The 27,674-nt window shown below is 43.5% G+C and overlaps 1 protein-coding gene across 3 annotated transcripts; it reads left to right on the top strand.

Moving 5' to 3' along the window:
* The first annotated feature begins 16 nt into the window (after positions 1–16).
* IQCG (IQ motif containing G) lies at positions 17–27,238 on the top strand. 3 transcript variants are annotated; one of them, XM_067561112.1, is made up of 11 exons: positions 17–139; positions 901–981; positions 9,646–9,793; positions 12,390–12,637; positions 13,991–14,119; positions 16,648–16,729; positions 21,753–21,914; positions 23,886–23,957; positions 24,599–24,730; positions 26,081–26,182; positions 26,970–27,238. In XM_067561112.1, exons 3-11 carry the CDS (start codon positions 9,653–9,655, stop codon positions 27,105–27,107), a joined length of 1,206 nt encoding a protein of 401 aa, XP_067417213.1. In that variant the 5' UTR covers positions 17–139; positions 901–981; positions 9,646–9,652; the 3' UTR covers positions 27,108–27,238. The 3 variants fall into 3 exon arrangements, with proteins under 3 accessions (XP_067417213.1, XP_067417211.1, XP_067417212.1); XM_067561110.1 differs by having other exon boundaries at positions 25–139; positions 23,883–23,957; XM_067561111.1 differs by lacking the exon at positions 17–139 and adding an exon at positions 184–201 and having other exon boundaries at positions 23,883–23,957.
* The last annotated feature ends 436 nt before the right edge of the window (positions 27,239–27,674 follow it).

Raw genomic sequence — 27,674 nt, 5'->3', positions numbered from 1 at the left:
CCTCCGGAAGGGGAATAAAATCCAACGGCGGCCCTGTCATCCCTCTTTGCCCCTTTCTCTTCGGGCAAAAACCCCGCGAGGGCCTGGTCCAGCGGCCAACTAACCTGACAGCCAGGCAGCTGCGTAGTCAATAGGGGAGGTAGGCCCCCCGAGCTTGGTGGTTGCCATGGAGACCAGCTCTGCCATGCCTGAGGCTTCTTCGTGAGTCTCCCGCGCGCCGTTGCTAATAGACCCCCGGGGGGGTGGGAGAGCAATGGCCACCCCAGTGCGGCCCCTCCCCCGCGTGGATGGCAGCGGGGCCCCTGAGGCGCAGAGCAACTCAGGGGTGGGCAGCCCATGAGAGCATGGCAGAGCCGGGGGGGGCGCCCCATTAGCCCCCGGCCGCAGGGAGCCTGCAGGCCCGATACGTAGCCAGCCAGGCCCCCCCTCCTGTTGAGCACCCACAGGGGCAACCCTGTCTCCCCTGCCCGGGGGCTCCCCCCTGCCAAGGCCATGGCGGGCGCCCCCGACACCCTGAAAGCTCGCGCCCCTCCCCCCTCTGCTGCGACACACAACAGGGGAAACGGGCAGGGTTCAAACCGCCGACAAACGGGGCGCAAGGACTGGGCTGGATGAGAAAGGGGGCAAAGCGCAGCTGAGCCGAGGCCAGCCCGACTGCCAGCCGGGCCACGGCTACGCTGGACACCCAGGCACCCGGGGAGGATTAAACCCCAGCGGGCCATCATTAAAAAGGAGCAAAGAGCAGCAAGGAAGGATGGTTGGGTTGAGGGGCAGCGGAGGGGGAGGGGGGTGTCATAGAGACAAGTGTGATGACAAGAATGCTGTGCCCGAGCCATCACGCTAGTCACGCTGCTTGTGTCTTGTACCCACAACCTTCCTCTGTGTTTTGGCCTTTTTTAGGCAGTGAGCTCTTCGGAGAAGAGTCTGTGTCTTCCTATGCACCTGGATAGCCCCTGGTGCTTCTTCAATGCTACCGTAATCGTAAGTAACTTTAAAATTTAACTTTAATCCTTCATTTAGGCCTGGATTGAGGATTTGGGCTTCATTGGGACATAAGCACATTCTTAAATTCTTTCCTGAATAGGAACAGACTTAAGCATGTGCTTAACTGCTTTTCGGAATCAGGGCCTCATCTCTGATGTCTATCATTTCCTCCCATGCAGATAATGCCATTGTAGGGAGTTAGGGTAAAATTTTGAAAAGTGCCCTAAGTGACTTAGTGGCTGAAACTCCATTTTCAAAAGTGACTTTCGCTGAATCGTGGGCTTCTAAGGCCTAGTTTATATGGTCAGCGAAATTCGGTGGCAGTTGATGGGAATTACGCAAGCTATTTTGCATAGGTTGCATAACTCCCATTGAGTTTGTAACTTTTGTTTAGCGTGTCATCTCCATTGTGCTGCGCTGACAGGAAATGCATACCCGTCGGCACAGCGCTACGCTTTTTATGGAGATGGTTTTAATAGATCGACTTCTGGGTCGATTGAGCGTGTCTTCACTTCCACTCAATTGATCGATCTGACGGCAGTGAATTTGCCACCGTCAGTGTAGACATACCTTTACTGACTAAGTCACTTTTGAAAATGTGATTTAGGCTCTCAAATAGCTCATGTGCTTTTGAAAACATTAATGGACTCTATTATAGTTCCTCACCCCTGGAGGCTGAGGGTTTGATCTGGGAAGGTGCAGAGCTGAGCACTCTGGCCCAGTTGCTGTACCACACTCAGCATCTTTCAAGATCTGGCACTATTAATGACATTTTTAAAAAAGCACTGGAGGAACTTTTTCAGGAATCTGAAAATATGATATGGAATATGTTTGTCAGGTTTGGCTGTGTTCAGGGCTGCTCCCACATAGGGAGCATGAAAATCAGTGATGTTCCCTTTGCCAAATCCTACTTATTTTGTCTGCATCAGTGGGTTCAGCTCTAGAGTGATTGGATCTTGGAGGCGATCCAGTGTGGTGAGGTCCAACTATACAGAGAACATGTGCCTCTGTGCTAATTTGCCCTGATAATATGACTCCTGCAAGAGCTTTGCAGCCACTGAACTCTGGCCCAGCTGCTGCTTCTGGATTCCCGTCACTGCGTTCTACAGTGGGGAGGGAACAAGGAAGTTAATGCTGAAAGAATCTTTGTATTAATTATTCTTATTTTAACAACACCCAAAAGCATGCTAGGTACCTCCCTGTACAGCCAAAGGATGTGACCCCTGCCTTGGCAAACTTAATTTACCTGCAAAATCCCACAGGTTTCCATGGGGGTTGGTGCCACAGAGAGTAGATGTCACCAAAGCCCTGTCGTCACATATGCTATGTATGCTAAACTCTGTGTAGGAGCTTCTACAAAGGGGGTGCTTCCATGCTGCCCACACTCAGTTTCACTAGGTTTTCATCCCTCCAACCATAGAAATTAGAGGCTAAAAAAGTTTCTCTCTTCACTCAGAATGAAATTTACAGTGAGTCATATAAAAAGTCAAGAAGTGAGATTATTCTAATTTATCAATATTTATTTTTTAAAATCTGTAACTTGCTTTCTAACTTTGTAGTACTAGTCAGGTTTCTGTACAGTCCTTGTCCAGTAAAAGCAAGGGCATTTCCGATTTAAGGTTCAGCTGCTATGTGAGCTCACCCATCTGACTCTGCCAATACGCTTGCAAAACTCAGTGAGTTAAGGGTCAAGTGGCAGCCTCTGCTTTGAATTTCCTCACTGGTACCCATGACTATCATCACTCCTTAAGTGGCTCAAAGAGGCTGCCCTGCCGAGTGATGCAAGGTGTTTCCTGAGTTTTCTGCATCCTCAGCCATTTCAATCCACCAGGTGGCAGGAGGCAGGATGGAGAAAGACATGACTTCAGGGCTCTCACTTGGCAGTGTGTGGTCTGCAGTCCCCAAAGGGCTACCAGGCCAGACCATTTATAACGTTATTTTAAAATTATTTCAAAACTTCCCCTCCCTTTAGGACAGCAGGGAGAGCATATGATCATTTGTTCATCACCCCATAATATTGGGGGATGCTCAGTCTCTTCACATAACTTGTCCTTTCTTGTAATTAAGATTTGATCAAGGAATCTGGTCAAATACAGTAATTAGTGTTGATGGCAGTGACTGAATCAGGATTGACTTTTTGTGTGTATTGCTTTAAAAATAGAATTCAACTAGAGGGGCTCCGTATTTGTAATATTTCTCAGTTCATCAGACAGTGGTTTCCTGCGTATCTATATTAGAACATAAACCCTGGCAGAGCCCACGGGTTTGGCATCAACATCTGCTGAGTACATGGATATAAGAGGAAGCATACAGAAGGAGCAAAAACAACATTAGGCTTTAGAGAAACATTACATTCCAGCTTTAAGTTTTCTTCAAAGACATTAATATCTCTCCTGGATAGAAGTTGCTGATGGGGAGGAGGGTGAGGCTATTAAATTCTGCCTTTGTATCCAAAAAAGTTTTTTTTATTTTCCTAAAGGAGCCTTCAACTATTTTCTTTTAAAAGTCCTGGCATAATAATCTGTCACAGCTCTTTCACAGAGAATCTTTTGAAGCATTTTATCATCTATGTGGCTACACATTTTATGTAAACCAGATGCAAATGGACTTGTCTCATTTAGTTTAGACCCAAAAATTCGGTTGTGTTTAAAATGTCAATATGAATAAAACAAAATTTTAATTTAAAACATATCTCTACCACAACATTGTACTAGTGCCTGTTAACCCAAAAGGAAACTATCTAAGGCATTTATTACAAGAAAAATTCAGTCAGAAGGACTTGTATTTTCCACTTCTTCCTTGGATTACTTGTTTCTGAGTATAAAAAAAAGAAGTTTGTATTATTTTTTTACTAACTTGGTTTCCTAGACTAATTTCACTGTCAGAGTTAAGTCAAAAGAATAAACGACATCATTAATGGTGACAAGTAAAGGGAGGTATTTTGACATTCTTTGTTTTAACAACGTCCTATTAGTAACAGTGGTAAAGGCGTTTTTCAAAATATGATTTCTCCTTGATAGTGTTCATTTAAGAGACATAGCTGAAGCAATCTTGGAAGCATTAGTGATTATCTCTGAGATCTCATGAAGGATGGATGAGCTCCTAGAGTACTGGAAAAGGGCAAACATAGTATCTGTCTTTGAAAAGGGGAACAAAGAGGATCTGGGGAATTATATATTAGTCAGCCTAACTTCGATATCTGGAAAAATGCTGGAACAAATTATTCAACAATCAATTTGTAAGCACATAGAGAATAATAGGATAATATATAATAGCCAACATGGATTTGTCACGAACAAATCATGCTAAGCCAACCTAATTTCCTTCTTGGGTAGGGTTCCTGGCCTAGTGGATGGTGGTAAACAGTAGACATGACATCTTGATTTTAGTAAGGCTGTTGACACATCACACATGACATTCTCATAAGCATACTAGAGGAATGTGGTCTAGATGAAATTACTCTAAGGTGGGTGCACAACTGGTTGAAAGGCTATGATCAAAGAGTAGTTATCAATGGTTCAGTGTCAAACTGGGAGGGTGTATCTAGTAGGGTCCCACAAGGATCAGTCCTGGGTCTCTTACTAACCAATATTTTCATTAATGATTTGGATAATGGAGTGTATTATAATTATATAATGTGCAGATGACAACACTAAGACGGGGAGGAGTTGTAAGCACTTTGGTGGACAGGATTAGAATTCAAAACAACCTTGATAAACTGGAGAATTGGTCTGAATACAACAAGCTGAAATTCAATAGAGATGTGCGCAAACTGCTTCACTTTGGAAGGAAATATCAAATGCACAAGTACAAAATGGGAAATGACTAGCTACTCTGTAATTCTGCAGAAAATTATTCAGTATGTTTCATTTGCAAAACAGGTTAATATAATTCTGAGGCGTTGGGGGTGGGCAGATCCCCACTCTCATGGGGATTAAGGAGCTTCTCTGGCCACAATCAGCTTCAACCAGGTGCATTTGTGAGTCTTGTCAAGCCTAGAGATGGGCGGGTTCTTAAAAGGGAAGGTGCCTGGTCAGTGTAGGGTGGATAATGATATATGGGAGAAAGGACTGCTGCAAGTAGAACAGAAACAAGCATTGGTGATATCAGTTAGGAAACCAGGCAAGGTACATACAAGATCTGATGCTTATAGGGCTATTGCCCTCCCATCACTTGTGGAGTAAAATCATGGGAAAAATGATCAATGTAAAACTAGTGGAATACTTGGAGAAAAATATAACTGAGGTACAAAGTGGTTTCAGAAACAGAAGATGCACAGTTGATCATATAGTCAGACTAGCAACAGAGGTAAAAAAAGGCATAAGGACTAAGAACTTTCTGATAACAGTCTTCCTAGACATTGAAAAAGCATATGGCATACTATAGAGGGAAGAACTCCTATATAAACTAGCCAAAATTGGAATAAAAGGGAGAATGGTTTGGTGGATAAGGGACTTTTTAAGTGACAGAACTATACAAGTCAAAATGGGAACAGCTTTATCAAAAGCCTACAAGCGGAACTCCACAAAGGAGTATTATCAGCCTTGTTTTATTTTCCATTATGATAAATAACCTCCCAAAAGCATGCAGACAACTGTGCTATATAGACTAAGCATAACAGACTTAAAGTAGACGTGGAAAACACAAATGAGGCACTCCAGAGAATTTCGAAGTAAGGAAATGATTGGGGATTTAAATTCTCACTTGCAAAAACTAAGGGAATGCGTTTAACCAGAAAGAAAATTAGAGAAGACTGGAACTTATTTCTTTATGGTGAAAAAATTTAAGTTTATGTTTGTAGAAGTACTGTTTGATAATAAATCAACTTGGAAAGGTCACAGATAATATACAAAAGTGTGAAAGTAGGATGAACTTACTCAAAAGTGTAGCTGGAAACAAATGGGGTGCAAAAAAGAAGGTATTGATGAAGTACAGAGCATTGCTAAGATCAATTTTAGACTACAGATGCCAAGCTTTTGGTTCAGCCTCAAAAACAACTTAGGCCAGCTCTATACTAAAAAGTTAAATTGACCCAGCTATATTGCTCAAGGGTGTGCGCTGGTGAAGACAGCACAAGGTCGACGGAAGAATGCTTCTGTCTACCTAACTGCAGCATCTCGGGAAGGTGGATTAACTGCAGTGACGGGAGAACCCTCCCCTTGCTGTAGTAAGTGGCGACACTGATTTAGCTACAGCTACAGTAGTGGTTTCAGCCTAGACATAGCCTTAGAAACTTGGAACTACTCCAGGCCCAAGTTCTGCGATTGGCCTGTGGTGCAATGATAACAACACCAGTGTGTGATGCAAATACGCGCTAGAGAAGAACCTATAAATCTAAGGATGAAACTACTACATCTAACCTTTTGGGCTAAGGTAAAAGGGAATAATGAAAACAAAAGCACACAACAGATTTATGAGGATTGCTGGAAGCTTAGTAGGCAGTTATGTGGATTGCTACAGACTACCTCATACTATCAGGGTCAACAAATGGTTAAAGGAGATAGGTTAAAAAAAAAAAAAAAAAAACTAAAAAATGTTTGTTATGGAAAATCAAATTACCGCTGGACAGTTATTCCCCCATTTGCAGATTTGGAATTATATGAAAAAAATGAGAAAAGGAAAAAACCCATTCATTATGACCAATGACATTTCTGAATTTATTTATGAAAAATGGGGCCAGCTTTGCAAAGTCTATACAGACGGATCAGAAGATGACAGAACAAGTAAAATGGGAACAGCCTTCTGTGTTTCTTGTTTTGGAATTGAGAAATCATAGAATTATCTAATATTAGGGCTGGAAGGGACCTCAGGAGGTCATCTAGTCCAACCCCCTGCTCAAAGCAAGACCAAACCCAACTAAATCTAAAAGGCTGTCAAATTACGTGACCATTCTGATGGCTGAAGTAATAGGGATAATGTTGGCACTAACCTGGATAAAAGATGTGCAACTGGCTGCATCTGTAATTTTATCTGATTCCTTGTCAGGCATTACGACAATCAGAACAGGACTTTGGAAAGCAGAAATTACATAAGGGAAATAATGTTCCTGACTACAGATATAATGCAAGCAGGTATCTGTGTAACAATAGCATGGATTCTGGTGTATATCAGAATATGTGGAAATGAGATGGCTGACAAAGCAGCAAAACAAGCTCTGACAAAATGCGGAGGTGGATATTAAGATATTCTTAAGTAGACAAGAATTTAGAGGTGTAATAATGAAGGAGCTTACAAAGGAATGGCAAGAACTATGGTCTAAGGAAACAAAAGGACTAAGGTTTTAGGATGGATGCTCAAAAATCAAAGATAACACCATGCTCCGCAGTCGTTCTAGAAAAAGTGAAGTAGTCAATTTTACAGTGATAACAGGTCATTGTGCCTTAAATAAGTTGAACTTATTAAAAAGAAATAAAGATGAGCTGTGTAATGTGTGCAAAGCCAAAGAAACTGTTGATCATGTTCTATGGCATTGTGGGAAATATTCAACGGAAAGAAAGTTTCTGTACCGTAATTGAGTCGGCCTGGAATCCAAGATTGTTCACTAAAGGGACTAGTGAGAATGTCAGGGACATGGAATAGTGGAAAAAAAAAATTGCTGTGGAAAAATATTAAAACCCCCCGAAACTTGGCTAAAAATGAATGAGGAAGGTGGTGATGATAGCTTCATATAAGACAAAGCACAGGGTGGTACTGTGAAGGAGCCCCCTAAGAGCAGGGGTTGCTGACTGGGGAAATGGCTTGGCTGCCCACGTCCTCTCAGAACAGAGAAGGGCTGGTAATCTTCTCTGCTTTGGCTTCCCAAAGCCCTCAGATTCTGCCTTTTTTGGCTGTGGAAGCAAACTGACTTTTTGTTTGGACTGCTTTAGCTCCCCTTGCCCCTACAAAGGGCTGGCTGATGCTTTGAACTGCACAGCTACAGGGCTGTGCCCTGGACTGAGAGACCAGAGCAGTGCCCCCCCTCTCACTAAGGGGGTGCTAGAAGGTATAGCATACTACAAGTGTATTAACAGGAGCATGGGATGCTGGAAACCTGGTAAACCTTCAAGATTATATTAATCTTCTGCCTATTTGAAACTAATTTCACATTTTTATATTAAATAATTACAGTTTCTTCAAGTCCAGAAGTTGCTGAAGAAAGTAACTCACTCTAATTCCAGTGTAGATGCAGAGTATGGCTGAATCTAAACCAATTTAGTATGCATAGAGTGTAACCATGCCTGAACCCTGTTTATCACATTGACAGGCATGGTCTGATCCATTTCCAGAGTGTGCTTGCGGACTGGGGCTGTAATGTTCTGCAGACCTTGAGTGTTTGTTCATGAGATTTTAAACATGGCCCAAGTCCAACAATAGACAGATAAGGATGAGTGGAGACTTCTCTTATTAGACTTTACTGTATTACCCAGAAGCCCCAACCAGAATCAAGGTCCTATTGTGCTGTGTTGCTGTACAATCTCTTGTGTGCATGTATGTATGCGTGCGCATGTGTGGTGGGTTTTTATTGTTTGTGGAGCGTGGGAAGGAAGGCTGTAGTGGGACCAGAAGCTGCTATTCAAATACCAAATAATAATTCTGGAAACTTACTAAGCAAAAATAAAGTTTGTGTGAGATCTTGACTGGCATTTGTTCCTTTTTCTTTAAAAATAACCTGCACAAATCCATAGTTTAAATTGTATGAAGGTTTCAGCACCATCATGTTTATTTTGCCTTCTAAAAACCCCACTGGCTGCAAAAAGCAAAACCTAAGACACGCATTCCTCCTAAGTTTTATTGTTAAAAGGGATAGTGTGAGTAAAAATCTGTACTGTATGTACAATAAAAATGTCTTCACCTATATTACAGTTCAGATGACAAACTCAAAATTGAAAAACCTCTAACTTACTTTTCTCACTATTTATGGTGATGTTTACTTATGCATTTGGCTCAGCTTCGATGAAGAAAATTGACTAGTCCATTTAGCTTCCGTTTGGTCTAATGCTGCGCTGTTGGATTTGCAGACATGGCATGGGTATGCTTATTTATATAGTAAAGTACTTTTTCCATTTGAATTGAAATAAACTTGCTCAGAATTTCAAAAATAGGAGGCGAAAGTTAATTTCCTAAGTCCATACGTAGACTCCTGTCTGATTTTTGAAAAGCGCTGAGCTCCCAACAGCTTGTATTGAGGTCAGTGGGATGATCCCAACACTATTAAATGTAATGATGAGGAACAGTTTAAAGCAAAAGTTGGCAAGAGTGCAGCCTATGGAGTTCAACATAGCTAACAGGCACCTTCATTTTGAATATGGATGGGGAGTCTACAAATCTTGGCACTAGATGCTTCAATTTGAGCAGGGTGGCCAGGCCACTTGACCCAATTTGGAGAATTGCATTCTAGGATTCAGGCTGCCCATACATCTCTAAGACGAGGACTGTGAATCTTCTTTGTTTTATGTGAGTTAAGCACAGCTCTCTGTCTTCACGAGTCCCACCATGTTCAAATGCAGCAGGTAGGGGAGCATGATTTCTGGGGTAATGAGTGCAGGGCAGGTTATACAGAAAGTTAGAAAAGAGATAAAATGCTGCAGATTTAAGGCTATTTCAGTATTTAGTTTTACCTAAACCGTTGTTACTAACTCCATGCTTTCTCTCATTGTCACGTGCTGTGCTTGTTCCTCTTAGCAAGAACATGGCAAATAAAAAGGTGGAAATATTCTCCCTTCTGGAAGCTGTGCAAATCTGTGCTGTGCTGGAGGACTGTCTTGATCAGCTTGCTATTCTTGGATATATTATGCCAGTTTCCTATGAGGGCAGGACAGACATCAGCAATGTAGGTACCTCTATTTTTAAAATTCTCTTGTTTTTCTTTCTGCCTGTATGCTATTCCTTCTCACGTTCTTTTGACTCTTCTTAAAAATAAATGTTGATAAATATTCATTGTAAAGTATCCCACAGCGAAGGAACGTTATAAATGCATCATCTTGTTCAGCTGGGGCCTGATTTTAATACTTATATTGCAGTAGTACCCAGAGGCACTAATAAGGATTGGTGTCCCATTCAGGCAGGCACTGCACGAATGTAAACGAAGCCAAAGAACTTACAATTGAAGATGACAGCCACAATGAAAAGGAATAGGGAAAGGGAAATTTGATCAAGCATAACTAAGTTATATATACAGATATGCATTTTCTTTTTAAAAAGCAAGTAAGAACAGGATTTTCAAAAGCACTTAGCACTGATGTAATTCAGCTCTCATAGAAGACACTCCCGTTGTGACACTCCCATTTCACATAGAAGAAACGCCCATTAACTTCAGGGAGAACAGAGTTGGGCCAACACTGATCATTTTTGAAAATTTCAGCCTAAGTCTATAACTAACCAACTGCTCCTCAGCCTAGCTCTCATTAACTGGCTGATTTCATAATAGGCATCACAGGATAAGTGGTTCTAGAGGGGAGATTTGAAGGAGAGGGCAGCTCAGGGACAGGGAGGATGTTCCATGCATTAGAGACAGCCTAGTGGAAGGTGCGGAGATGTTTGTGGAGAAAGAGGCAGTTGCAGGTGATGGAGTGGCAAACAGGGTGATAGGACACGAGTGGACCTGACAATCTTGAGAGGCAAATAACTGGTGACAGAGATCAAAGCTATCTTAAGAATCTTACCTTTACCCAAGGCAGCAGCCAACTTCCAGGCTAAGCAGTTACAAAACTTTTCTTCCTTATAAGGAAGGAACTGGATATAATTGAAGCATCATTCATGACTGAAGTGGCATAAATGACTGGAACCTAGCGTATCTAGTCTTATGCTTCATTCTATTCACCATGCCAGAGCATCAGCAGAGAGGAAGAGTAAAGTAAAATTTAATTTCATGTTCCAGTCCTTTCTCTCCCACCCATTTTCAAGAAGTTTGAAGTGCACTGGATTCAGAGCCTGACTAATGCTTAAGCCATACAGTAGAGGGCATTCCTTCCCTGAAATGAGATCTATGAGCTAGACACACCTGCTCCCAAATATGGATTCTCATTCATTGAATAGCGTGTGGACAGATTCTGATGTATTAGCAGCGAACCCCCACAGAGCAAACACATTTCTAAGGATTCTGTGGGGGTGTTCTCCTTCTGACACCCATGTTCAGTTTGTGATAGTGTCAGTGAAAATTATGCCCATGTATAGGGAGTAGCAATCTGTGTGCTAACACCATTGCTCTGTCATTTTGCCACTGCACTCCATCCCCTATTTTTCATTTTTAAATTGTCAGTTTCATTTCAAGGGACCCTATCTTCTGCCAACCACTTAGCATGCTGCTGGAGCTGTAGAAGTCAGTCAGAGTTATGACAGTTTATATAACATTAATCACAGTGGCAGCTGATAATTCATTAACTTTCTCAATCAATGACTAGGGTGCACTGCTCCTTTTCATGTGCCCCCCCAGAAGAATGGAGTGTTTCCATTTGCTAAATTTGGTGCAATTGCCTCAAAAATAATCTGCTAGCCAACTAAACACAGGGCACCTCATGCAATTTACAAACCCTCTCTCCTTCGGTAACTCAACTATCCTAGGCATTTTAAGGTACCTGACAAAGTGTCTGAGGATACTACATTAGGTTTTTCTGCAGTACAGTCATTTAAGAGATTGAGATGCAAGCTATTTTAATGTTGTTCATTTCAAGTCAAGGGTTTTTTATTTGCACCTGTCTGTGCACATTTAGTGTATACAATTTATATATCTATTCACACATATACACATACACACAGTACATCTGGGGCAGATCATCAGCTGGTTAATTGTCATAACTCAATGGAGCTATGATAATTTACATCCGTGGAGGATCTTTATCTTTTGTTTTCCAGGTCACACCTTAGACTGCCAAACAATATCCAAAATGTTTCCATGCAGTTTGTTACAACAGTAGCTGTCAGTATTCTCAACTTCCCCTCCTGATTCTCCTTGTACTTCCTCCACCACACAAAACAGCTGAACAAACACATTCATCCAGCTCTTACATTTCTGTTGAGAAGGGAGCACATCATACAGTGATTACTATAGAAATAAGGTAGACAAAGCTCCGGGTGATGCTGGTGGCAATTAAATGAGAAATAGCTGATAGGGTGACCCTCTTTCCTCAGTTTTCACCTTGGTCCTGGTCCTGGACAGCCCTTTGCGCATGCTTAATTTTACACACTGTGAATAGTCCCATTAACCTCAATGAGCCAACGCCCCTGTGCTTAAAGTTAAGGAGGGAGAGAGATCCTTGCAAAATCAAGATCTTGTTTTGGATTTCAGACTCCCGCCTCTTAATACACTACATAATGGCTGTGGGTGTGATTCTAATCTATCGTTTAATCAACTTTTTCCTCTTCTGTTATATAGAATTCTTCATTTCTCTTCTGTCCCTTATGCACATAAATCTCTTGTTCCCTTATAGATTGATAGCCAAGAAATTAGTGAAATCATCAAGAGCCAGAAGGATTTGGGGGTTAAGTTTGAACAGCTCATGTCAGCAAGGTCAGAGAACAGGCCAACAGTTCCCTCCGAGTCACTGAAGTTCACAGAACTGGAGCAGCAGCTGCAGGAGACAAGTGGAGATCTAAAAAGGGCCAATCATCTTTTTAGTAGGGCTTCAAAACAGAGTGCTGTGTCCTCCGATAACCTCAGAAAAGTTCAAGCTGATAGGTGAGTGATCAGAGAGGACTGTGACTTGTCCTGAGAGGTGCCAGATGACAGATCTGAAGGCTGTGAAGTCTTCATTTATCTCCAGATCAGATAGAAGCAGTATAAGCTTCCCTCTCTCCTTCCTGAAGATGTACTTCACCCCTGACCTGGTGGGACCATCTCTGGAGGGAAGAGGGTGTTTAGTCTTCAAGACCTATTCAGATCTGGCCTCTGCTTTGCTTAACAGTAAGGAGGCCATTTACTGTGATTTGGGAACTAGGATACCCATCTAGTAGGAAATGCACTGACACAACCGACTAATTTCTCAAAGGTCTGCAACGTAGGGCCCAGTGCTAATGACTTTTGGTCACTCTAGTGGAATCCAAAGTGATGACCTTTCAATAATTCATCCCTGGATCCATCCAGTACTGGTGTTTTAATATTTGGGATCAAGGTTCCTCTAGCAAATACATATAGTGAAATTAAGGTAAAAGGCTGAGCATTGTCTCTTGAGCTCAGTGAGTTAGTATTTCATACGATGCCACTTTATCCTGCTTTACAAAACAGATAATGAACACAAAGGCCAAGATTTTTTTTAAAAAGGGAACCTGATGTTAATCCACATTTAAGATCCTAATTAGATGGCTTGATTTGAAAGAGTGCTGAACACATAGCAGCTCTCATTGATTTAAGGAGTCTAACATTAGGCACATGTATTAGAAAATCTTGGCTTGTATAATTAAGCAGCAAAATCAAATGAAGGACTTCAAGGGAATTCAGTGCAAAAAAAATCCCAAATGAATGCAAAATGGTTGCTGAGAATTTAATCATATATGCATCAGGAAATTGTACATACTGGTAAATTATAAGCTCTTCAGGGTAGGGATCACATCTTTGTAAATGTCTGTACAGCTCCTAGCACAATTGGCTTCCATCTTGAGTGGGGCCTCTTGGTACTACTCTAATATAAATGTTAAACTATGATAATTCAGCCACACTGCACCTTCTTAAGGCATAAACTTAACCCTTCCATCATACTACAAAATAATCCAAATGCAGAGGTGAGAGTTACAGTGGGAAACATAACTCTGTCTACACCAGGGTTTTGCCAGCATAACTATGGTGGGTGAGGGGAGTGGTTTTTTTCCACACTCCTAGCCATTTTAGCAATGCCAGAAAAACTGTGTCATGCAGATGAAAAGCCTTGGATTTGGTGCAAGAATCCAAACAGACGAGATGCAGGACATTACATTACTGTAACTTTTTAGCAGGGACCAATAAAGGGTCCTGTATATTTGAGCCAGGCAACGAACTGCCAGAAAATAACATCTTTGTCTAAGTAACGGTTGTGTTCCTCCTTGTTTTTGTTGGCAGGCAATATGCAAGCAATGTGATTGCAGAAACTTTGCAGGAGATGCAGACTTCAGGAACGTTTCAGAGCCTGCTGCGAGCTGTGCAGAGAGAGGAGGAGAAGAAGTCTAACTTCCACACCATCATCGTCAGGTCAGGGTTGTGTTAGGCAGCTTCCCAGCTTCATTCGCCACTGCTCCTGAGCACATGTTCCTACTTAAAATATACAAGAGAACACAGCTTCTTCCATCTGAGCATCTCCGTGTACTTTGTAAAGATTCATTACATTACATTTAGGGAGAGAAGTACTTCTGGGCCTAGCACCTTATCTACCGTGGGAATGCCCCCTCCTTCCCTTTATGCTGGGGACAGGAAGCAGCTGGCACAGTGGTTGCAGAGCTGCCTCCATCAGCAGAGAGTTACCTTAGACAAGTGTAAACCACTGGTGAGTGAGTTACAGGTTCCCCTCTGGCGATCTGCAGCAAATAGGAGTTTGTTACAGTCCCAGATAGAGAGTTTTAGCTCAAGCTGTAGCAGCTCATGTTTTTACTCTGGATATCTTCAGTCAATCCCAGGTGTATCAGCCAAAATGGCAGCTGTGAGACAAGGGGGATTCATCAGGAGTATTTTCCACTTTTTTAAGGCCGCTTTGTTCTATACAGCAAACGGGAGAATCCTGCATCTAGTGTAGGCTGGCAAAACTGCGATTTGCATGGGTGAAGCTTACCTTGATTTCAAGCAAGGGTAAGCACCACTGGTGCACACCATGACTTTAAGCAGCTACAGTGGTGGCTACCAATAGCTGTGATCGAGGCAATTCCCCAGTGCAGCAGAGGCCTAGGTGTGAAGTGTCTAATTTCCTCAAGTGGATGCTTGCGGCGTACAACACTATCTAAAACTAGAATGATCTGTTCTGCTTACCCATGCAGGGGGCAGAAGAAAAATGCATAGTGGTAACTGTCTGTGGAATAACCATCAAATATTTCAAGCAGAAAATGGACAAATTGTGACACCTGAAAAGGACATCTCAGTTTATTCTCCACCCATCAAATGTATCTAATCAGTGCTAAAGGTTCACCTCTCTGGGCATGCTCTTTTGGAGTGAGCCCTATACGTTTTCCTGTAAAACGTGGCTGCTGATTTTCAGTTTTGTCCATTAAAATCGATGAAACACCCAATGAAAAAACCCCCACACCAATAAACACCGGACAAACACCAGCAATGGTTACATGTATCTAAGGGCTTGTCTACATGGAGTAGTAGTGTGGACGAGGGGGGGTGTGTGATTTCTAAAGCACACCAATGTGTTGTGGATTAATTGGTCTGTGTAGACTCTGCTGGTGTGCACTAAAGGTTCCTTAGTGTTCCTGAATGTAGCGCTGTTTGAAACAGTACTATATTAAAGTGGATTAGGGAACATTACAAAGAAATTACTCATTACAGTATATGCAAAGAGAAAGCCCTGAACCTGCCTGATTTTTGGACAGCTACAAAGAACTCAAAATTATTAAAAATAAACCCTGAAAAATAAAATTAATAAACTTGAAAACCAGAAGCCCTCAGTTTTACATACGTTTGATTTTTAACTGTCAACCTGTTAGTCTAAAAATAGCCTTTATCCTGTACTCAGAATGGAAATTCATTCTATCACATTGATCCAGATAGCGACTCTTCAAGATGGAATATATGTTGGAGTATAAGATCTTTAAGGCAAGGACCCATCAAATCGATTAATGAATGAGGTACTATATGCACCCATCGCCCTGTATGGATATTAGATCATAAGCATAAAACCTGAGAAAAAAATCAGTGACATGGGCAAGGGCCACACAAATTGGAAAGCTACTGACTGCACATTTTAAGGCACAGATTACCTTTATAAAATAAGAAAATAATAGAAAGTGGAAAGTCTGTGAAAATAAAATCTATTCCAATTGCCCATCAATAACAGAAACTGCATGCTTGCATCAAAAAGTACAGTGATTTTGTTTAAAATGTAAACATCTTTGTGGATTTCGGTCTGCCCTTACTGATTTGAGAATTTGAACACGTTTGGTTTTTAAATATATAGATTTTCAGTTCACCCTTCACAAAAATAGCATCTTACAAAAACGAAAGCCTGTGTAATCTGGAAATGACTAGTATTAATTAGGGACATGAGCCTGCATTGAAATCTCTGGGAGTTTTAGTACAGAAACTGTCCCCAGATAGTAGGCTTTCTTCCCCTACCCGCTCAGCCAAATAAACCAAGTCTTTGTGGAGTCTACACAAGTCTTTTTTAGGAGAATCCTATGTTTTTTGCTTCATTCTCCCAAGCAGTTCCCCTGTCTGGCTCAGCAGTGGTACATACCGTATATTACTTCACTGTGGATTTATTTAACAAGTCGTCAGCTGCACGGTGACATCCCAGTTCATGACTTTCAGATATGTAGCCTCCCTAAAGCTTAATGTGGACAAAAAATTGTCTGTTTGCCAACTGGCCAATTAAAGGTGGCTCACCCTATGGTCCTGTTGAGCTTTCTTACCTACAAGCTCTCAGGGCAAACTTGAGCAGGGCTGTGTTCTGTAAGGTGCAAAACTGCATCAGAAGGCAGGAAGTTTTGTTCCTGGGGAAAGCAAACCCTACTCTCTTGCTGTATCCAAGAGAACGTAGGGTTTTTCCCTTTTGTTTTTTTCTCTAGGGAGGAGGAAGGAAGGAAGGAGATAAAGTCCCTCCAGAAACAGCTGCAAGATGTCAAGAAAGAAAAGGAATTAGAACTTCAGGTGAGAATATTTGAGATGGGCATCATGCTAGAGAGGAAGTGTGTTACTGAGCATGCCCAGACTGTGATCTCCCATTCCTAGGGAGGTTCACAGTGTCTGATGGAAGGGTGTGAGCACACATGTAACATTTTCACTTCGGGGCAGGCAGGGAATTTACTTTTGGGAAAAATATAAACAAAACAAGAGCAACTGTAGCTACATCACCATTGTTCTGGGGGTTCAATGATTGTTAATTACTGTTAAAGCACCGATAGGTGCTGTACAGCTACAATAGTCTCTTCCTCAGGGATTTTGCAATCTAAGAGAGAGATCAGATCTGAATGCAGTGGGAGACCCAGAGGAAGATGTTAATTGGGAGGGGGATGACATAATACTGACAGGAATTAGCATTGGAAGGCCTAGTGGAATAAGTAGGTTTTCAAGATGGAGTTAATAGAGATGGTGGGGACAAAATGCACTGTGATAAAGGGTGGATCCAGGCATAAGGGCTGGCATGGGAGAATGCATGAACAGGAGAGAGTCAGAAGGAAATGAAGGGAGTGATGATGCTGCATCACTGATGGAGTTAAGGGTGTGTGTAAAGAAACAAGCCGAGATAGAGGCAGAGCTATGCAGAGCTTTGAAGACAAGGACAAGAGCCTGACACTTGACAGAGTAGGTGAGGAGGAGCCAGCAGAGGATCTGAATAAAGGAGTGATCTGATTGACTGGCAAATGAGGGTCATTTTATTCTTAATGGTCTAGAGGTGGGTGAGATGGAAATCAGGGAGTCCAGAGAGGAGGATTTAGCAGTAGTTGAGCCAGGAGATTACTTGGGCATGGAAAAGCGTTTCACGTTGAAGGAACATTGAGGAAGGGCTACTTTTTATAGAAGTTGGGAGGAAGAAGCAACAGGACTTGGTGAGAGCTTAGATGTGCATGGAAGAGAAAGAGCAGCTGAAAATGACCCCATGGCTCCAAGCCTGCCAAGGACAGTATTGGCATTGGAGAAGAGAAGAGATGGTTTGTGAGTAAAAAGGATGAACTCAGATATAACCATGTATAAGTTGAGGAAACAACAGAACCTCCAGAACTGATATCAGAGAGACATGAAAAAATGCTGTGTGGAAAGTAGATTTGAGAGTCATCAGCATAGAGGTGCTAGAAGAGACAAATGGGGGCAGATGAAATCAATTGGGATAGGTGTTGGAGGAAGAAAAGGAGGAGATGAAAGACAGAGTCTTGCTGAACCTCACAGAAAGGAGGAACCACTGAAGGCAATATTGAAGGAACAAATGGTTACAAGGTAAGATGGTGAACCAAGGAAATACAGTCACAGGAGCTCAAAGGTTTTCCAGGAGAAATGGAGAGGATTCTTTTTCTAGAGGATTTTAGGGTCTTCAGTTTGGCATTGCATCTAAAAGAATCTGAGGTCACAGACAGGTCTGCAAAAGGTAGATGTGGGCTTAATATATTCTTATCTTCTACTGCTGAAACTGGGACTCAAACCTATATCCCATAGGCCCTAAGGGGGAAACAGAAGTTTACAAGTCTGTTGACCTCTGTTTGGCAGCTAGAAGAAATGTTAGTTGTTTTATTTGGCCTCTGACAGTGTGGCAGTTACTTGAGAATTTAGTGTATGTTGTCCCTTTCAGTTCAGATTCAGGTCACCCCTAGGATAATGCAGGGAAACACCCTATGCACTGTACCAACATAAGGAGCAGCTATTCCAGAACAAATGAATAGGGAGAACTGGCTTTCTGGTTTGGTCTGGTGCCAAAGATGGAGCTCTTTCCAGTACTAGGAAAAATGCTTCAACCCCCGGGGACTTTGTTAAACCCTTTTGCGGTAGGTGATGATCCTCTGTTTTCCAGCCTTTACCCTCTGATCTCCGAGTATCTTCCTTCCACCTTTGTGATCAGCCTCACAAAGTGTGGCTTGCAGTCATTTTCTTTCTAGCTTAAAGTCCTCATCCTGGCTTTCCTCATAGCTTGATCCATGATGATAAATCAAGATGGAGCTATATATGTTGCCAATATTTGCTGTATTATTTCTACCAACTGCATCTGAGGAAGTAGGCTGAAGCCCATGAAAGCTTATGCCTGCTGAAATTAAATTTGTTAGTCTTTAAAGTGCTACAGAACTCTTGTTGTTTTTATTTCAGATCCTGCTTTCCTCCCGTTGCTAAAAAATAACCTTCTCCGATTAGGTCCCCCTGGGAGAATGATTTCTATTCATTTCACTGAGGAATTTCCAATAGGCAGCTTTACAGAGACTTTCATGATTTGGCATCCTGCCAACTAATTTGCAAAAAAAAAAAAAGAAACCTTGAGTATGGAGACTTTAAGCAGCAACAATAGATGGAGCAGAGGATTAAAGCCCCCATGGCAGTTTCCACTCTTTATATTGAGTGTGAAAAAGGAAACAAAAACAAGCAGATATAATCATAGGTTTAGAAAAACACGTTCATTGTTCAGGGTATGTTCCTTGTCTGTTCTTGTTTTGAGCTGTCTTAGCTCTTAACATGACACTAATTAATAACTCACAGGGTTATTCAGCTATTTTTCTCTCCTCATTCTCTGTACTGAGTATAAAATATTCTTCCCTACTGATTTTGTCCTTTTGGCAAACATGGATTCCCCACTCACCTGTATTTTTAATGGAGCTGAAAAACATCACAAATAAAAAGGCCCAACGATTTATTCTGTTAATTGTGGAAGTGCATGGAGCTTAGGATGGGCACTTCACTGTTATAAATCAAAATAAATAAATGTTGACCTGATCCCTCCCTTCCTAAGAAGATTTGGATGCAATATGCACTGAGAATGGCTCTTACAGGCCACGAATAATCTTTGTTTACTAGCAGCAACCCAGATGCTCTAGTTATAATGAATATGTTTTATAACACAATGAAGTGAATAAAAACTAGGAACACACCATACCGCACAAGACAATAAAAACAGCAGTCTGGCACATCTCATCTAAACCCTGTGGCTTTAGAATAAGAACTCTCTTCTGTTTTTGGAAGTTAAGGAATAAAGAAAGAAATCTATTCAGGTTCTTATTCTGTGTGCATCACCATGGTGCCTGAGTGCCTTGCATCCTCCTAGGAGCTTGTTTTTCTGACCTGTTTCCAAATCCTTACCAGGCACCAGGAGGGTACCGATGGTGTGCGTTTGGGTAGCTATTGATATTGTTAGGCTCTCAACTTTACTTGTAAGTGGTGTTTTTGTACGAGCACCACCTCGCTTTATTCCTTTATCCACTGTGGTGTAGGAGGCCATTCTAAATAATGCAGCTATGGGACAAACTCCCCCTTCTGTCAGCTGGAAGCACAATAACCCTCCCGTCCCCCACATCGTTTCATGCAGAAGAAAATATAAGCCATTACCCAAAAACCCTCTGCTCATTATAAAGTCATTTGTCTCAAGCCATATGACAGTTTGGGCTGTAAAATGATCTTCAGTCTGAGAGACCTGAAAAAAATGTGGATGCATGACACAAACCTAAGCCCTATAAACACAGTTTGCTCTCCCTGACTATCCCTGATGGGACAGTGAGTGCGTGTGTGGAGGGAGGATTTTCCCTTCAGTTGTTCCAAATTCTTCTTAAAAGGAACGCTCTTCAAATGACTCATGCGGCACCAGCCTTTAAACACAGTCGTATGGGGCAGGTTTTTCCCCGTGGGATTTTCCTATGTTTACTCAGTGAAGAAATGTGATGGTGCACTGTTTGAGAGACAAGATGTGAGCCTTTCTATGGGCTTCGAATCATTTAAATAATCCCAGCACTTCGGTGTTTCCTCTTCAGCCACAGGCTTCAGCTGACGAATGTTGACCCCATGGTAACATGACAGCAAGCAAACAGGAAGAATCTGATGGAGTAATTAAAGGCACGTGGCGCAAGAAGTAAAACCAGATGCATGAGGCTCGGTCTTATGTAACTGCAAATGCGCTTTTCTGACCTTTTGATTCTTAGCACAATGTCATGTGCTTTTCATATTCAAGAGAATTTGCCTTTAGTTACAGTCCTGGATTTCTAATCTTCATCTGTTACCCTGAGAAACCAAGTCAAACTAAAAAACCCAACCCTAAACCGAATCATTCTTCAATTCCCCAGTGCTTTCAAACATCTTGAAACACACTCAGCCGCTGACATCAGCTCAGTATCTTTCAACTCAGGAGTCCCTGCTGCCAGAGCAGCTCCCTCAGACATGACTTGCATCTGGAAATCTCAGCTCTGCATTGTAGTGAGAGGGAGCAAGGAAGGGGTGATAGCACATAGCCAGCTGCTTTTCCTCAGCACCCTTTACGCACCCAAAGTGTGTGCCTTTGTAACAAAATGTATACTGTCCACCCTGATACGCTTTCAAAGAAGTAGTGGCACATATGAACAGAGCAAGGTTCAATTTTCTCCTGTCCTTAAATTTGCTTTGCAGTTGCTTACAGGTTTTCTGGTTACACAAAAACTTTCATCCAAGGAGCCCAACATGCTTTGCAAACTAAAGAATTAAACCTTAGCACCCTCATGACCGAGATGCCATCCTTTTTTATAGATGGGGAAACTGAGGCCCAGAGGTTGCGACTTGTCCAAGCGCACACAGGGATCTGTGGCAGAGCCAGATATAGACCCCAATTCAAGAAATTACTTAAGCATATGCTAATTTTAAGCCATTGAAATCAATGGAACTACTGAAAGTTATGCACATGCTTAAGTACTTTCCTGAATGAGGGCCCTAGAGGCCAGGTGTCCTGGTACCCAGTGTGTCACTGCGATCTCCAGATAATGACTCCTTCCCTATTTGTTTGCTTCCTTCTATACTGTTGGTTAAAATGTAGATTTCTCTTTGAAGTTCAAGTTGCTCTTGGACAACACTCTGGGGGAAAGTGAAGCTTTCAGCCCTATGATTGTTAAACACGCGGGGTGGGACACGGGTGAGTTTGCCTGGAGTAGTGGTACAAGAAATGGGGAGGAGACTTGCATTTTGGAGCTTGCTTTTAGCTCCCTTTCCCCCCATATACCCCTTTCTCCTGCCTACTCCTCAGAACCGGAATGAGATGATTGCGTACCTCAAAGACCAGCTTCAAGAGATGAAGGCGAAGACAGATATGGAGAGCCGCTATGTGAAGAAAGACACAGAGCTCCAGGTCTACCAGACCCAGAAGAAGTGCAGCAATGCAGAGAACGACCTGTTCAATGAAACAGAGGTAAGCACTGTCCTTAGGTGTGTTCGTAAAACATCTCCAGCTCCTAAGGAGAGCTGGCTGACTCCAGATTGCATTGCCACCAGACTCAGCCAATATATAACTCACGCTGCACAGAGGGGATTGTTTTACATACAGGGGGCACAGGCTCCTCCATCCCACCACCTCCTTGGCTCCTGAAGTTAACAGTAAGACAGAACTGGGACTAAGTGCGCAGTGCAGAGCTGCTGAGCACAGGTTCACTCTCTGATGGCTCTGGTACTGCCATGGTTGTAGTACCTCATTGTTAGGTCATATTTTCCTCCTGTTTTCTAAACCCGTATGTTGCTGTTCCCTGTAATTACAGGACAAGGACAAAGCTGGTTAACTGCAGGTTTCCACTGTTGGTGAATTCAGTCAGCTAGCCACTTCTATTCAGCTATGCAGGGAGGGGACAGGCAAGAGACTGCTCATTACTTCACCAAGCTCACAAAAATAATGGGGTGAATGGGATGGCATTAATCATTAGCACTGGTAGATAGCTGCACGGGGTGCCACCGGACAGGAGAATTGTACTGCAGGAAGAAGGTGTGTGGTTGGAAAGATCCCCCGCTCCAGGAGCCCATCCCAAGGATGCAGGCTGAAGAGATTATTCAACAGCAGAATTGCTGCAAGGACTGAATGATTTCTGGAGGAGCCCCCAGGCAGGCCCAACTCCTATATGCACATCTACACACACAGTCAGGCAGGCCCATACACACACACCTCCATTAGAAGTGGCTTTCAAGTGGAAAAAATGGGCTTATGACTTCCTCCTGATGGATAAAGGTCGTCTGGATGGTTTTTAAAGATCAAAGCCTTTTCTTTTCCATTCATTTTTTTACATTAGATGTTCAGGTCCTGTCTAGGCTGGATGGTTCTCTGGTGGATGCCTGTACAACTAGTGAAATGATGACATGACAAGAAGCAAGCGTGAAAGTTGAGCATTTGAGAGGGGACGGAGTTTTTAGACGGACTGTTTTTTGTTAACACTTGTTTATCTTCGGTGCCTAATGAACACTCAGGAGAAAGGATGAATCTTGAACAGACAGCATCCCTGCCCCTTCAGTTCAGGCGTGAGAGCTAACAGTATAGTCCATCTCTACGTCAAGTGGGATATACCTATATATTTTTGCCCCTCAGTGCCTCATCTCCCTGCCCTCAGCTTCTGGCTTTCTGCACCCAGAACAGAGTCCAAAGGAGAGTGCGTGAGAGAGAGGCTCTGATTCAGTTCTGGGCTCCCAGTGGCAGTCCCTGATAGAGGGGAGTAAGAGGAACAGCGGCTAAGACATTCGGAGCTGGCAGCCCTGTGTCGTGAGCTGTGCTAATGGGCACCTGCAGTGCTGGGCTCTTCCCATTCCACCTTCTGCATTCTGGAACGCCACCCCGAGGACACAAACCACAGCAAGAGGCTAGTTAACCAGGCACCAGTGCCTCTCCACAGCTGCAGTCGATGCCGGAGGATGCGTAGCATATGGAAGTTGGGAGGGTGAGGGGCGAAAAGTGATGGGCTGCACCAGCGAATGGGAAAAGGACTCGACTTGCAGATCGCAGGTGTAGGGGGCTAGTCAATGTGTGTTGCTAGGGCATCAATACAAGCCAGGGTTGGCTCTGGGGGGAGGGGCTGATCATGAGGTACACCCCTCTCTGCCATGATGCTGGATATGCTTTAGTGCAAGTCTCTGTGCTAATGCCATGTCACATCCCTCACCATCCAATACTACAGTCATTGTGAAGCTGCTAATGCTGCCCTACCCTTTCGTTCCTAGAGTTCACTCTCCTTTAGAGAACAAGCGGCTTCTTATAGATCCTGCAGTGCAACAACCCCTGTCACATTCAGAAGTGCTATCCATTCACCCTCCGCGCAGTCGCTCACCAGCGCACATCGTAGCAATGTATGCATACGTGCATGCCATGACAGCCTCTGACCTGCTCTGTCTTTATTGATCACAGAAGCTGAGGATCAAAACTGATGAGGAGGTTAGAGTCCACGTGGAGATTGAAAATTTCCTCAGGCAACAACAAATGGTGGGTGACTCAAATGTTTTCAATTAGCGTTTAAGGTAGCAACTTATAAAAATCACATCCGCTTATTGCTATGGTAGCAATTAGCGTCTTGAGCAAAACAGTTAATGTTCATCTATCCCTCGACCAGCTTCAAGACTGTTGCTGGAATTACCATTTTGCCCATAAAACACAACGCCGGTTACCTGTAAAACTTGGATACATTTCCCCCAAATCAAAATTCAAACAGGAGAGATTTGTTCATCCAAATGTTGTGAATTCTCTTCCTGCCCGCCACAAGATGTTCAGATGATCGGGCTTTAAGTTAATGTAGTTTCACTGCAAATAGATCAGATTTCCAGGCCACTCAGAGGGATATGGCCCCACAGCCCCTTAATTCTCCATGGCTTGGCTCTCCAAAGGTTTCAACCTGCTGACCACTAGGAAGGGCTCTGCGGACCACTAGTGGCTCAACACTAGCTCCAGGATTTTGGCTTTTTGAAGGGTTAGGGCATGCTGAGGAATTGCTGTGCTGTGTAACATCAGTGTTACTTTTACAGAAAGACAGAAGATCGATCAGACGATAGAAAGTTTTCAGTAGCATTACTAATCCTTCCCAATGCATTCTGTCTACCGTGCTCAGTGTCAGTGTGTCTCCCAAACAGAAGTTGGAAGAGAAGCTAGAATACTGGATGGAGAAGTATGAGAAGGACACGGAGTCTAAACAGCAACAACTGAACACTCTAAAAGCATCAAAGGCAAACGATTTAGCAGCACTGCAGGAACTTGCCAAGCAGGTAAGAGATCAGCAGCCGAGTGAAGGATTCAGTGAACCAGCATTTCACTGCCCAGGCAGCACTCCAAAAGCTGGAGCCTGGGCCCTTCCCCACCCTCACTCTTTTCATTCACTCAGAACAAGGGAAGAGGATTTAGAGTAACCCTGGAAGCATTCAACAGAATAGGCAGGTACAACACAGTAGGGAATGGTGTCAGGGAGAGAGCCACAGGAGTCATGGGTCCTGTGTTCTCTGCATGTGACTCTGGTCAAGAAATACCATTGTTTGCTATTTTCCCTAGGGCTGCTTTGCGTGTAAGAGACTGGCACGGAATTGAAGGGCTATTAACAGCCTGTGTGAGGACATGGCCCTTCGCAGTGTGTGCCCCATCATGGATCGCATAAAGCTATTGCTAGTCCAGGGGAGAGGCGCTCTTTTCATTGCCAGTGGCAGCTGGATGCTGCAGGCTAACTGGGCTGTCATTGTAAGGGCTCGTCCACTGCCCCGCACTTTGGACGACAGGGGTGTGAATAGCAGTTTGCACCAAAGTGCTGTGTGTAACTCCCGTGTGGACACTGCGGGTGTGAACTAAAAGGCCCCTAGTTCTAATAAAATCACTAGAAACAACATATTCTAGGTGTTGTACTGATGTTCACTCTGAACCTTGTAAAACGGAAAGATCTGATGACGATATTCCTGTATAATGTCTCTTTAAACAAAAGCTCACTGTTGTAGTGACTGTTTGTTTCTGACATTTACATGGCAAGGATTTGTGAACATGTTATAACTTCCTAAATACATAGTTTTAAACAAGGGTCCTACTTCACATTAACAGCGTCCCGATGAAGGAGGTTACACTGGTGCGCGCTGCTATTTCCCCCTCCCACCTCGGTAGACACAGCTTAAGTTTACTGAGTACTAAGCGCCTGCTTGTGGAGTTAGACACTCAACTCTTTGTGCTGTCGAGGGACTCATCTTCCATTCTGCATGCGAAACTTACAACATCAGTTGTCATCCCTGTGTCCCAATCATTCTACCACTTCCTCTACCATCGGCTCTGATTGGCTTCCTACCAACATCTGTTCCACTAGAAGCCACACAAGACACCCTTTTTGCATGACAAGATCAAAGGGTTCAATATGTCCAGGCAATGCAAGGTTTCAGCTCGCTGCTTTACGAGTGTCAACACAGTTATGAGCAATATTTGCACTGCAGAGCTGGGACAGACCAGATGGAAAGGAACCGAGGGAGGAAGGCCCATGGCTCACACATCAGCCCCCAGGGACAAGCCTTGTGCAGGGAGCTCTGGAATTCAAAGACATCATGATGCCCTTGGTGCATGTTCTAAAGAGTCTCTGTGCATTTCTGCAGTGCCGGTTATTTGAACAAGTCATCATTGAGGATCGGGTGGAAAAGGAGGCAGCAAGAAGAAAGGTAGAACAGGACGCACGGGAGTTAAAGAGCGTCCAGAAGGTAAAAGGGAAAGAGCTACCAGTGCTGTGACTTATTAATGATCTGCATGGGAAAGGGCTGTGTTCTGTGAGCAACACGTAGAAAAAGGTTTGACCGGCATGGGCTGGGATTAGCCAGGGCTTCCATTTGTGGGTGGGGAGAAGAGAGGTGTCTGCTGCGTGTCCAAGCTGCTGTTTGTTCTCCCCACCCCTTTATTCTCTCTCTGGGCAGAACAGTCACAAAGTTAACAGCCATCTACCGAAGCAGGAAGGAAATAAAAGGGTAAAGTCATGGCTCCCAGAGTGGAGATTTGGGGGCCTTTTGTCCATCACACCACCTGTGTAGCAAGGATGACACCACAGAGGGTGGGTTGCACTTGCGTTTGGAACGTTTCCAAGGCGCAGGGTTTGTGCATATGGAGCCAGCTGAAGATTGCACTGGCAGCTGACACGCTGCTGCTGGCCGAGGAGAAGCTGGCAGACAGCAGACTTAAGACAGGATGTGGGCTCAGGCACTCCCAGCAGGTGCCTTGGGAGAAGGGCTGGAGATCAGAAAGCGTCACAGAGCAGTATTCCCTGGTACTCTCAAGTTCACAATTATGTAATGTTTTTACATAAACGTAACCTCAGACAATCAGAAAGCCCATCCCCTTTCCTACAGCACTGAGCTCCTGGGGGTACTTGACACCCCCATGGAGGGGAAGCCGTGTGCGCAATGGCAGCTGACTTCCCCAAGACCAGCTGCTCTCAACAGGGAAGAATCTGACTCTGGCTTTGGAAAACTAACTCTCCCTCTTTTCTGCTTCCAGCTACAGGCCTGGTGGAGAGGCACAATGGTTCGCCGAAACATTGGCCCCTATAAAATCATCAAGAAGCCTAAAGAGGACGAGCCAAAGGGCAAAGACAAAGGGAAAAAGGAAAAAGCAGGAGCAAAGAAAAAGAAGTGATGTGCATAGAATTCTGCTCTGGTTAGACCTCCAGGCCCTGGACGCTTTGGGCTCTCATGGGGGAGAAACACAGGCTTTGTGCACAGAGTAAGAAATAAAGCCCTCGGCAGAGTTCAGGGCCATGGCTTTGGGCCAGGCTGGAGTTCGTTTTCTTGACAGGGAAGAGTTTAAGATGAAGTTTCCTGCACAGGTTTGACCTCACCAGCTCAAGGTAACGTTAGAGCGTAGCAATCGGCTACTAATATTTGTGATCTGCCCCTGTGCTGTGCAGACACACTATTGCCCTGAGAGCCCGGGAAGCTGGAATGGCATGTCTCTCCAGGTTTTTCTGCAGCCTTAAACTAATTAGTCATCTGGTCTAATTCACACCCTGCTCACTGGGTTGAAAATGCAGCAGTCTGAAAGGCACTCTGCGCTGAGACTGTTCACCACTTCTCCCCGTCACTGTGCTGGCATTGGTGGGAGTGCTAGGTAGGCTGGGCACTCGGCCTTCACCACTGGTTTGGCTAACGCTGCTTGGAGCAGGTCTGCCAGCTTGGTGGCAGTCCGGTCCCTTCTGTGTGCCAT

The sequence above is a fragment of the Emydura macquarii genome, unplaced genomic scaffold (assembly GCF_026122565.2).
Source record: "Emydura macquarii macquarii isolate MOO-44397 ecotype Brisbane River unplaced genomic scaffold, CSIRO-AGI_Emac_v2 contig_2365, whole genome shotgun sequence".
NCBI classification, from domain to species: domain Eukaryota; kingdom Metazoa; phylum Chordata; order Testudines; family Chelidae; genus Emydura; species Emydura macquarii.
This window is presented reverse-complemented; position numbering and strand designations above follow the sequence as displayed.

Excerpts from the sequence above, each read along its gene's own strand:
- IQCG (XM_067561110.1), top strand. The coding sequence starts at position 9,653 with ATGGCAAATAAAAAGGTGGAAATATTCTCCCTTCTGGAAGCTGTGCAA. Across the intron at positions 12,638-13,990 it reads AGAAAAGTTCAAGCTGATAG|GCAATATGCAAGCAATGTGA; the intron begins GTGAGTGATCAG and ends TTTTGTTGGCAG. Across the intron at positions 26,183-26,969 it reads AGTTAAAGAGCGTCCAGAAG|CTACAGGCCTGGTGGAGAGG; the intron begins GTAAAAGGGAAA and ends TTCTGCTTCCAG.